The 12,343-nt window shown below is 34.0% G+C and overlaps 1 protein-coding gene across 4 annotated transcripts in view; it reads left to right on the top strand.

Moving 5' to 3' along the window:
- Positions 1-12,343, top strand: part of LOC119079308 (DNA N6-methyl adenine demethylase) — a 55,904-nt gene that overhangs the window by 23,843 nt on the left and 19,718 nt on the right. For 3 of the 4 annotated variants that reach the window (XM_037187102.1, XM_037187099.1, XM_037187100.1), the window contains exon 4: positions 3,054-3,140. In XM_037187102.1, coding sequence (XP_037042997.1) covers positions 3,054-3,140 — 87 coding nt within the window. The remainder of the gene's footprint in view (positions 1-3,053; positions 3,141-12,343) is intronic. The other variant, XM_037187101.1, reaches the window with a different exon arrangement.

The raw sequence follows: 12,343 nt of genomic DNA, 5'->3' as shown, positions 1-12,343 counted from the left end.
GCCAGATATTTGTTATAGTCTCTGGTCTAAACTTTCGCTCTCTTCGACGTAATTCTCGTTCCAATTTTATTGTATCCTTTGAGCGAAAGCTTTAAGAAGGACGATTCAAGGAAATGTATGAGTAAGTAGCTTGTACACATTCACATGATAATAAGGATAAAGATAATGATTGTGTCACATATACGGCTATTCATCTGTTGTCGATAACGACGACAAAAATAATGAGAAGCTTTGGGTAATATGGTCTTTTATATAGTAAAATTCATGTTAAAAAAATGAAGTACAAGATTTGAAATCAGCAGATAAAAATACTTTGATCGATGGAATAAATAGACCCGATAATAATACTGGTCATATGCTTGCCGTCTGTGGTTTATGTGAATTCCACTACAGCAACAGTCAGGCCTCCAGTGTAAACGAAAGGTTTCCGGAAAGAAAAACCACGACCCCACGGACATGGATCTTATGTATGTCATCTATAATTAGGTTTTGACACTTTAACGTCTCAATTCAAGGTGAATATCTGAAACTATTTTCGTATGCGCTCCACTGACACCTTTTAATAAATCTAAATAGTTTTGTACTGAGTTATGCATTCAGAACGAAAACTAATTCCCGAATGGTAAACGTTGCACGCATCTCTTACGCACGGCAACGAAAAAGAAAATCTTCGGTGTGCATATGTTGAGAATCTAAAAATAAATTATTTTTTTTTTGTTTTGGGCTCGAGGAAAAATATATAAAAACAAAACAACAACAAGACGAAGGAGAGAAAAAAATGTTTACATATCCATTTATGTCAAGAACACCGTTTTTTTTCTATCGTAAGTATTATACACCACATATGGTAATATTTTTCGGGATGATTAATGCTGACTTTTTGATGAAAAAAAATCGATGGTTCTGACGAGTGTACAGCAGAAATTCAACTAATTAAATTAAATAGCATCTCGCTGTTCACACACCGGTTATCAATTACATATGTCGAATTCGATCATAATATTACCGTAACTGTGAGCTCTTTTCTTCGGATTTTGCTGTGTATCGATTAAAACGAAAAAAACGCAAGTCCTGTTTACAATTTCATATTTTTATTCCATTTTCGTTTTGTTTGTTTTTCAATTTCAAAACGGAACATATCTTAAGCATACAGAATGTTATGTACCTATACAAACAATCTCTCGTCTTTAACATTACCAACTTACTGGCTAGACAGATATAATGTTGAAAATGTTTAGTGGGTACCGGAAGCTGCGATTAATTTTTTCGTTCTTTAATTTGGTTTGTTTTATATGAGCCGTTGATGAATTTTTGAGATATTGTCGTACCAGGTGTTTGAGAGCATTTTTTCTGATTGGAATTTTTAAATGATGCTGTCCTGCATCCATGGACAAAAACATGAAATCATTGGCTCTGAGACAAATTTATACTTAAAACGGGAGAAAATATTCTCAATCTTTTTTGTTCGACTTGGAAACTGCGATGTTACATTTTTGTTATTGGCAAGAAAATAATTTTGTTTTTATGTCAACGAAAGTGTGCCCAAGCAACGCGCTTCAAGCATGAAACTCGACAGTGTATCATTCAATTTTTTGGCACTGTAAAAAATGATGAAATTTTTTTTTGTGCTTGAAGACTGAAATTCGACGGATTTCGACACGCATTCTACGATCGAAAAGTTCAATTTTTCTGTACTTCTCAGAGAGAGGTATTTGCGGCCAAGAAAGTACTTTCTCGGTCGCTCTCTCCGGCCGAAAATGGATTTTCATATATATTTTTCTGGCCGCGTGTGTATGCTTTGTTGTTGAAATGGCTGTAGAGTGATTTCTATGTTAATGGTGTTGTGGTTTCATCTCATTTCAGTTTTCAAGCACAAAAATTGTCGTTTGTGACTCGTGATGAAAGCTGAATTTTTCAGTACACGTCGTAAGCTTGTCCTATTCGGCTCCGCCCCGTTAGTACCGAAAAATTAAACTTTTCATCCCTCGTAACAAAATGTACTATTATACATAAAAGTACTCTGTTTGGCAGCTGTCACTCGAAGCACTTTTGCTTGAAGTGCGTTGGCTAAAGCGATAATTTACAGGTTTACAAAAAAAACAGCAATATTTTCTGTGAACGTCTGGCCTGATGATACAGTAAGTAACAGTAACTTACTGAATCATCTGGCGCTCACAGAAAATTATAAAACTGAAAATGTCCAAGCGAAAGCCTTACTTTTATAAAACTTAGTATTTAAGTGGTATAAACTTTATGACGGTACACCTCTTCCAATGACTATGATTCCTATAACCCATAAGAGATTACTATCCTCCATCCAAGGGTCAACAGTCTACATTAATATACAAACGGCGCCATCTGGCGTTGCAGTACATCTTTCTCTCTGTGCATTGAAACACTCAGACACAAACCATGAACTTTATACCAGTTTCAGAAAACCCGTTATAAACGCACTGCCATGAAAGCTTTTTCCATTTTGTCCAACAGATGGTGTCTCGCGTTCCTTATATGCGATATTGAATATATGGAATCTTTTGAATGAATGGAATGTCGGTTAAAGTCATAGAGAGTTTTGAATTTACATTTACAATGGATTTTACTTACGGTTTTTGATTTTAGTCAGATGCAGTTGTGCATTTATACGACTGAATGGGGAATGAGGAATTAAGCTTGATTGATTCGAAAGCTTTTCTTACTAAAGAAAATCGTACAATTATGAATTGTTAGGTAGTTACACAGAGCTCTGTTTCCTACCAAAATATCGAAACTTTTACTTTTAGCCGAAAATATCAAAGAGATCTTTAATATCCTTGAAAGTTTTCTTTTTGACAGGATATTGTTAAGTAGGGTAGATGCACCATGTCTGCTGACATGTACCACCAGTTTTTTCATTGATAAAGTTTTTTATGAATGAAAGGACAATAAGTGTCCCACTACTGGTACATGTCCGGAGACTGATGCCATACCACCCTAGTAGTTTTCCATCAATCCCGATTCCAAGCAACAATCATCATAAGCACATATCTTTTTGAAATATTTTCCCTTACTTTCAGCTGATTTATGGTGCTGACGGTTCATTGATACGGGGCGAATCAAGACGTGGCCGTGGAAAAGGACGCGGCGGCGGTGTGAGCAGAGGGGTAAGTGTAACAACCATTTACTTGCGGTCGAATTAAAAATGTATGTGCCATTGGATAGAGATAATTTTTCCAGTATAAAACTGAAATTGCATTCGTAAATTGTTCCTTCGATAATAACATGTTTACAGACTGGTATGTATTTATGTGTTCGGATATGTAGCTCACATACACTTTAATTATTTAATTTTCTCAGAACGTAACAATATAATCTTATTATTATGTTGTGTTGTTATGTACAAGTACTTATATATATGTATAAGCCAACTCGTGGTACCATATATATCCACCTAGCGTTATCCTACCGCAGCTGGCAATTTTTTTTTATATAAAAAAGAGACTAAAATAATTTTATTTATAGTTTGTTACTTGAACGTAAATAATATATACCTTTCGTAAACACATGTAATTATATAAAAAACCAAGAAAAGTAAAAAAGTAAAAACACAACGAAGAGAAGAGAAGAAAAAAAAAATCCAGCAAATAATAACTGTGCGAATATTAAATCAAAACATAGCCAGCAAAAATAATCAACAACCCAAAAGGAATGAAAAATAATACAAAAAAATAACGAATATATGAAGAAAAATAGTTAAAAAATATATTGTGAGAGAAACCATCTCCTCCCTATACGTAACCAATTTGCAAAACAAAAATAAAAAAATAAAAAAAAAAATGCGAAAATAAAAACTAAATAAGAAATAATGGCATGGACAAAACAATAACAAAACGAAGAAAAAAAAAGAAGCACGAGGAAAATATAATACGATGAATGTATATTAAATTAAAATTTACGACCGTACCGAACTTATCCGAAACGAAAATAAAATGCATTTTTGAAAGAATACGAAAAATTATGCATCATCGTGTGCATATAGACGTGCTTGTTTACTTTGTGGGTATATCTACACCAGAGCGAAAGAGAAACTGTATCAGCAGGAGTTTTTTTTGTGTGTGTTCAGGATGCATAAGTTTTGCTCTACATTTATGTCACCGGGTATCATTTAGTCACCGGGAGCAGGCCTTATTATGAGGAATTTCAATTCTTAAGTTCTAAAAAAATCTGAAATTTAGAATTAAGAATTTTCAGAACTTTATTTTTTAAATTTCCTAAAATTCTTAAGGATTCCTCAAAATTCTAAAAAAAAAAGAAATTAGTTTTTAAGAATTTGCGAAAAAGTTCCGTCAGTTCTGTTCAATTGATTATTGGCTGTTGAAAGCTACGTATAACCCTGTATATAACTCTGAAAAGCTTCGTATGTTTTCCAACTTCTAGGAGTATTTTCCAACTTTGAAATTCCTTATAAAAAGAGATACACAGAGTCGTCAGTTTTATCTCACCTAATGGGTAGTCTTAGTGTGTTCAACTTAAAAAAGCACAATTTTAGATTTATCAGAGTTTTAAAAGTCATTGATGTTCCCGGTCAATTAAGTTCTTCACAGTCTATGATATTTTGGCGTGAAATTTGAATTTTCTAACGGATTTTCAAATTTTGTGCCAAAATATCATAACCTGGAAACACTTTGTTCACTGGGAACATCAATGACTTTTCTCTCGGCGTTTTTCTTTTTCGTTCATTTTCAAAGCAATAGGTTTGTTCCAAGGCTGTATGAATTGTCAAATTTGATCCATAGAACCATAACCTCAAAAATATTTGTGTGTAAATATCGTAGGCGACGTTGTCATATTTGTATGAAACATCACGTAGGCGATGTTGCTATGGATCAAATCATCGTGGTTCGGGTTGTCAAAGTTCGTGTTTACAGCTATTTGGAACAAACCTATTGTGCACATTGAAAAAACCGAGGGCACATGATGACGTTCAAAACTCTAAAAATCTCAAATAGGTTCCGAACTGAGAAAACCCGATGGTATTTTGCAAATTTATATAATTTTACAGTTCAAAAATGATTTTATTGTGCATTACTAGCAACAGCTGGTTTCCGTTCAGCTGATCTATATTGCATTGGTTGTACAATCTGCATTTATCCGTTGGTGCGCACTATGTTAGGATAAAAAACAAGCAAATCAAACATGGTTGACCAGCTGGGGCAAAGCTGGGGCAAAACCAATTGTTGCTGATTATGAAAATTATTGTTGCGCAAAATTGATAAACTTGGGGAACTAAAATTTTAGAGTTTCCGAACAGTTTGAGAAAGTTTTCTAAAGAAAATCTTGAGATGTTTCTTCACAAATACCATTGTTGGTACCATTAGCGAAAAGAGTGATTCTATTCAAAGTATTTAATAGGAAAATTGAGCAATGGTACATGTCGCAAACTTTGCAGCCGCTAGCGAATCTTGACATAACCACAACTCAACTTGTTGCTGCCCTTATTCAAACTAGTTTTATCGGTCTCTCTGCTGCAAAGTCCACTTTACGGTAGAGCAAGCGAACTTGCAGACGCTCGGTATGTTAAACTATTTATAACTAGAATTTGAAAAGCGATTTCAACTCGAGCCATTTACGCCACTTCAAACCGAGATGTCATTATTTATATCTACTATTACAGATTGATGTAGGTCATGATTGATACATGAAAATCTTTTACTTCATTTCTTTTAACATTTTGTTGTACAAGAACATTACTAAGCGATCATCAGTTCATTTCGGTTCATTTGACGTAAACGCTTATTTTTCAGACATTTTGCATAGTCTCACGAGATGTTTGCTAGCCTTAAGAGATGACTAAACGCATTTGTTAAAGGCATTCCGTAACAGTGTGCTCGCTCCCGTCATTCGATTCTGCGTTTGTGTCATAGATAGTTGATAGCGTCAACATTTACTTTTTTCGCTCATTTTCTGTTGTTTTTATCCTGCGAGGGGATGTGGTACACTGAATTCATTTTCAGTTTGAGACTATTTCTCTTATTTTTTTTCTTCTTCATTATTCCACTACATGGAACGCTATGCTGTGTTGTATATTATTTACCACATTCAACTGGCATATATGCGTTCAGTGTATGTATATAAGTCGCGATTTTAATTTGATAAGACTGTAATTAAATACAATGGCCGCGTCGTCGTTGTTAAATAATTTGAAAAGTTGTTAGCAATTGCATTGTTTCAAGTTTCTTCGGAAACAAGGACGAACCTCATAATTATTTCGCTTTTTTTAATTAAAATACCGAATAAAGTCGTTCCAAGTTATCCTGCCTTAATATCTAGGTAAATTTACGTCATTCCTGCCCAGAAATTACCCTGATCTCATGAGTCTTGGTATTACCGCACGATGATTGAAGTGATACGAGCGCAATTATTTATTTTATTTCCACATTTGTCATGCTACAACTTCAAATAATTGCACAAGCTTTTGTTCTATTGTACATAGAACATCATACCATATCCATACGTGCTTTCTCTTTACCAACCGTAATTCAAAATTTATTTCAGAACTACAGACAGGGGTAAAAGGCTTACAAAACTCTGACATATAGTTTCTCTTTTCGAAATTAATTTAGAACAAAAAGTCGAAATTGTCTTCTAATGTGGTTATAATCACATGTTGACAAAAACGAGCAATTATATTATGTCGTGGATCTGAAGAAGGATTTAAAATTAATTTGCGTTTCATCTTTTGTGTGTAAGGAACGCTAGATTAAACAATATGTTTCTATGGATTCCGGGTAAATGTAATTCGTTAGACAATATCAGTTTACTACCATCAAATAAGCACCTTCAATAGAACCGACATAATTCTGACAACCAAAATAAATCTGTTGTTTCACCCTCTAAAGCTGACTATTTAGAAATAGCTACGGCTAATAATCTGTTATCAACAACAAAAAGAAAAAGTAATCGTCGAACTCTGCCTGGGTAATGTTTTCATATCAGTTGATATGGCTGACACTGTAAGCCGACTTCGTACCCATTGCTCTTCTTCGTACACTTCGTACTATTTTTTGTGAAACAACAGGCGATGTTTTCAACAAAAGAAGTAACAGATTTGACTTTCAATAAAAATGTTATCTTCGAATTGCATTCTTCATTGACACCAATGGGCTCATTTTGACAGAAATTTTCAAAAACTTCTGCAATGGGCAGTGGGTATACACTAGGTCTACCCTCGTTGATGACCTCCGAATACTTAAAAAAATGTCCCGACCTAGTAGTCCAAAAACATTTTTTTGAAAACTATGTACCAAGCACCATTCAGTTTCGTCACACATTTGATGAAAGTTTTGTCAGATCTATTTTTCGCTCCTTGAATGTATCCAAACCATAAATAAAACTTTACTAATCAAATCCAACCGAAAAACGCTAAACCGTTCGATTAACTTAATGAATTGTAATTTGAGTACATCATCGACAACAATGTAAACAAAGAAGTTATTCCGACGACATGCTATGTAAACATTACGTAGACATATATAATCGACTTTAATCTTATAATATGTGACAAAGACTATGATACTTACTGGCACAGTGGAGGTTTTCGGAAATGTGCTTTGTCAAGACATTTTATATCAAATTATCGTGCATTTGAGGTATTGCTGATGTGTTTCATTATTGAATCAAGATGTTTCTCTTGCGAGTTCAATGTTTAGCGTAATTGCGAAACCGTTCAGACAACGTTTATTTGAAAGTAATTAATTGGATGATGGAATTCGCAAGCTGCAAACAATATTTGCAGAGCTTAGGTCAGTGTAATTTACTATACACTCGCACAGTCACTAACATTTTGTATTCCTGGACGGGTATCATATGTTATCGATAATGACTTCGGAAATAAACGAGAAGTTTTCACTGATGTCGTCTTTTAAAGTAAATATGGTATGTTCAAAGAAATGAAGTAAAAGATTTCAAATCAATGTCTTGAAAACATCAAATGAAGTAATAGATCCGGTAAATTCGACAGTAAAACCGGTGATATGTTTGCCGTATGAGAACAGTTCGAAGGTTCGAAGGTCTGCATCTAGACATGATGAAAGACTTGTAGTATGCAGCTGTTATGATCTATTGAAATTGAAAGTTAACCTAGCAATTCCAATGATGCCTTCTCTTCATAAATTCTTTTCCTTCCCGCCAAACAACGTAATCAACGTCGATTCTTTCGGAATTCGGACCACCATGCATTCATTCTTTCATTCATTACACAATGCAAAACGTATTGAGCTAACAGCGTTGTTTTCTCTTCTCCCAAACTTTTTACCACTGTCAATGGTTCGACGCTCCAACAACAACATCAGTAAACTAATTTGCGATTTTTCACATCTTAATGTTACCATTGCAACATTTCGTTTTCATTCGAACGAAAAACTGAAGTCCAACAACACATGTGTGCGACTGTAGTAAAACAAATTACACAAATTATGCAAAATGAAATTCAAGAAAAATGTTCGGCGGATCGTTTCCATTAAATAATTTAATTAAAAATCTAAACTTTCGCACATTAATTTAAAAGTCGAAATTCATTTAGGCATTTTTATTATCGAAGAGGTTATAACTGAAGAAGAAAAAAAAAGGTTTCTATATGTAACGTCCATAAGCGAACGGAGGAGAGGCAGTTAGTGTATAATAATGCAATATCAAGACTACACACATAGTATATCTATAGATCTAGATGGGATGTATTATATGCAAGTATATGTTTAGATGTTTGCAACGTTTGTACCAACCTCTACATGTCTGAGGGATATTGATTTTGGTGTGTATACAAAGAGTGCGGTTGAGTCCGTGTATACCATCCATAGATATATACATAACACAATATAGAAAAATGTGTATCGCCTTTTGTATTGTATGATGACCTGTCGACTGCATAAAATGTACATATTCTGCCTAAGAACTGAAAATTGAATGTATACAACGTGAATAATCTATTTAAATGCGAAACTATATTTACGTGACACTTAAGTGTCTGATAATGTTGCAATTAAAGGCCATTTAAGTTCTCTGTAATTATTTTAAATTAATGGAAACAAAACGGAGGGTTTTTCTTCGTTTGTTGTTGTTTTTTGTTCTGCGAATAAAAAGCTCTTCCTTTGGAATTATATATTTTATGTTGTACGGCAGTTAGGTATGGGATACACTTATTAGCAATGTGACACACCACAAAACATAATAATTTACGAGCTCTCCGGTTAATTTATGTACATGACACGAGCACCGTAAACTTTTGCCTGTTGTATAGTTTTCCATGAACACAATTTTTGCCTTGCCAAGCAAAATAATTATCCATTCAATTTTACACAATTTAATTTCACGTCTTACAAGCGCGAAATATATTTCTCGGGTCAAACTAATTAATATCATTTTTTGAAAGGATCTATATATCGCAAAACGGTTTTTAATGTGTTACAGAACCAAGTTATGCCACGGGAAAAATCAATTTATTTCTCTCCATATTAAATGTGAATTTTATCAATTAAGAAATTAGCAAGACAAAGGCATTCAATTAAAAAATATTACCTCTCCGCACAACAAAAGCCCATTTCATACAACACAAAACTATATGCTGATACACTACATCATCCAATGTATGTGTATATATATACATAGTGTTCCGTACCGTACCTTAGCAAAACGCACAACATCACATACTATACCAAAAATATACACAACCCCTTCATTATTTACCACCCAAACGAATAGTCTCCCATTCTTCGACTCCACCGTGTTATATTATATTTATTCCGAACCGACCCCCCCATTCCGAACCAGAGCCACCTTCCTTTCACATCCACCGAAAATATATTATCCTCAATCCATTTCATTTCCACCCACTAAATGCCACCCCGCCAAAAAGGATAGTATACAATATAAGACGAACTTGGGTAACGTACGTTGGAATTTAATTCAATGCTTCGTCGCTGTACTTTGTGTGTACTTCTTTTTCATTATTTTATTTTAATTTTTTTTTTACCCTGCTGCTGCTGTGTTCGGTAAGGCAGTTTGCTATAGCCTTGCGTTGTTATGTTCTCTATTCAGTTAACCATGCGCCCTGTGTACACCAATATCTCACGAAACTCTCAGTGCGTTTATTGTTCCGGCGGTTGTAGATAGATTGGAATGTGTAGCGAATGTATATATGCGGTTCAGTTGTAAGACTGTTTTACTCTGAGCTTCAATCCAACATATCAGTTGTATAAACAGTGTTTCGTCGATGTGGACGTTCGTTTCTGTAAATGGGAATCCGTGCAATGGGACAACCGCGTGTACTTTGAGGAAAAACGTTTTTTTTTTCGTGTTTGTTTTCATTTTTTGCGGTTGTTTGTTGCCTTGAAACAATATAGCTCGTAAATTTGCGTGAATTTCGAATAATGAATGCGAAACGCTTTCGATTTATGTAAAAAAAAGCTGGTTTCGTTTAATGGTAAATGGTTTATGTGTGCTATACAGAAATGAGACCTTGGTCAACGGATAAGACGGAACGAGAAAAGTTTATTTTTTCAACAAGAACCATACAACCATCAACCGAAAAAGAATAACAAAAGAAATTCAAAATAAAAGAAATATCGCGAAATTGGTCGATGCACAGAATGTGTATATATAAACAGAAGTGAGCATACAGCCAGACGGTAAATAACTAATCGAAGAGTGAATTTTGTGTCGTTGCACACAAGAGCTAAAAAAAATTTTAATCTCAAGACCAGTGCAGACAGTTACCTCGGGCATTGCCAGTCAAACTCTATCCGAAGAGCCAAAGATTTTACCAGCCGTTTTGTTTATACAATTTACACAGAGAGATATCTTTGAGAAAAAAAAAATCGGCTAAAAAGCATAGTCTCGTTCGGTGTGTATAGGACGATGTTGTGTCTTCTTCACGCGTGGCTCTGTGTGTATGTGTTTTAGTTTTCTGGTACACACAGTTCCGACGAGTTGTTTAGTAGTTCAAGGTGCTTGAGACAGAGTGGTTGAGTCTTTTCGTAGAGAGTACTTAATTATCATTTTCAAATATTCAAATGCATAGAAAATAGGTACTTGGTATAGATGTAACAAAAATAAAAAAAAGAATCGAAGAACAAGAAGAAGATATACCAAAACCGAGATATATTTACAGATGAAAAAGGATAACGTAGATATCGGGAGATCGAAAAAGTGCATATTTTTGATTGTATATATCAAAAGGAAAATGTGTGTAAGAGAGTAAATGGATCATAAGGAAAGTTAAAAGTTCGTTTTTATACTGTTTATGTGGAAATTGTTGCACACTAAATTTGATAGCAGAAAGATAAATCTAATAAATAAAGGAATTTCAAGTGTGATAAAATACAAATCTCTGTCGCTCGCTCTCGACAATATATTTTTGTTTACGTATAATATACGATTTTGCAAAGTGTGACAGAGGATATTTATAATTGCGTACAGTGGATTTAATAAATTATCAGATTAATTAACGAATCATCCGAGGATTATGTGCTATTAAGCAGGTAAATATATATAATGTAAATACTACGACTGTCCTACATTAAATTAGATTTGACTGGCTATATAAGATCTAACTGGCGTTTGTTTAATTTGATTTGAATTTATTTTCTTGCAATGTGAAACGTGGAATACTCCAACCCGGACACTATTCGTCTTTACCTAATTAGCTTCTTTTCATGGAATATACTTTCCGTGACACATTTTCTTCGTTTTATTCGTCTTTTAGCTTTCTTAGAAATTGAATTGCAAAATATGGAAAACCGAGAGAACTTTTTTTATTATTAATTTTTTGGAGTCGAAAGAATTGCGTTTCGGTAGCTCTACGTTTCGCTTCCCAGGATAGATGAGAGAAAAAAAAAACTTTCTTTTCATTTGCGTTTGCAATTTTGTCATTTTAGCATTGAGGGAAGTTTGCAAAAATTTTTTTTTTTGTTTTTTAATGGAAGTATAAATTAGGAATGATGCAGAGGCGGAAGATATTTATAACGCTTTTGAATCGAGATCAAGAGTTTTTAATTTATCAATTTTATGAAGTATAAAATGCATATCCTCCATGAACTCAGTCCTTGGGATTAACTGAAATTCGGGAAGTTTAATGAAAATTTTATCGTTGCTAAAATGTCTCAAAACGAATATATATTGGTTCGGTTACACTCATCTAAAGCTTTAAAAGTTTCGCTCTAAAACGGTTTATTTTTAAGAAAAAATAAAAAAATAAATTTCTTTATGAAAGGAAACAAAATCTTCATCAAAATTTATATACTCACTTTCCTCGTCCACCACCCCGTCCTGCCCGCATCGACAAGACTACTAAAAATTCTGTAGTCATAAAGAA

The sequence above is a fragment of the Bradysia coprophila genome, unplaced genomic scaffold, assembly GCF_014529535.1.
Source record: "Bradysia coprophila strain Holo2 unplaced genomic scaffold, BU_Bcop_v1 contig_324, whole genome shotgun sequence".
Lineage (NCBI taxonomy): Eukaryota > Metazoa > Arthropoda > Insecta > Diptera > Sciaridae > Bradysia > Bradysia coprophila.
Note: the sequence above shows the minus strand (reverse complement) of the source record. Positions and strands in the feature narration are given on the sequence as shown.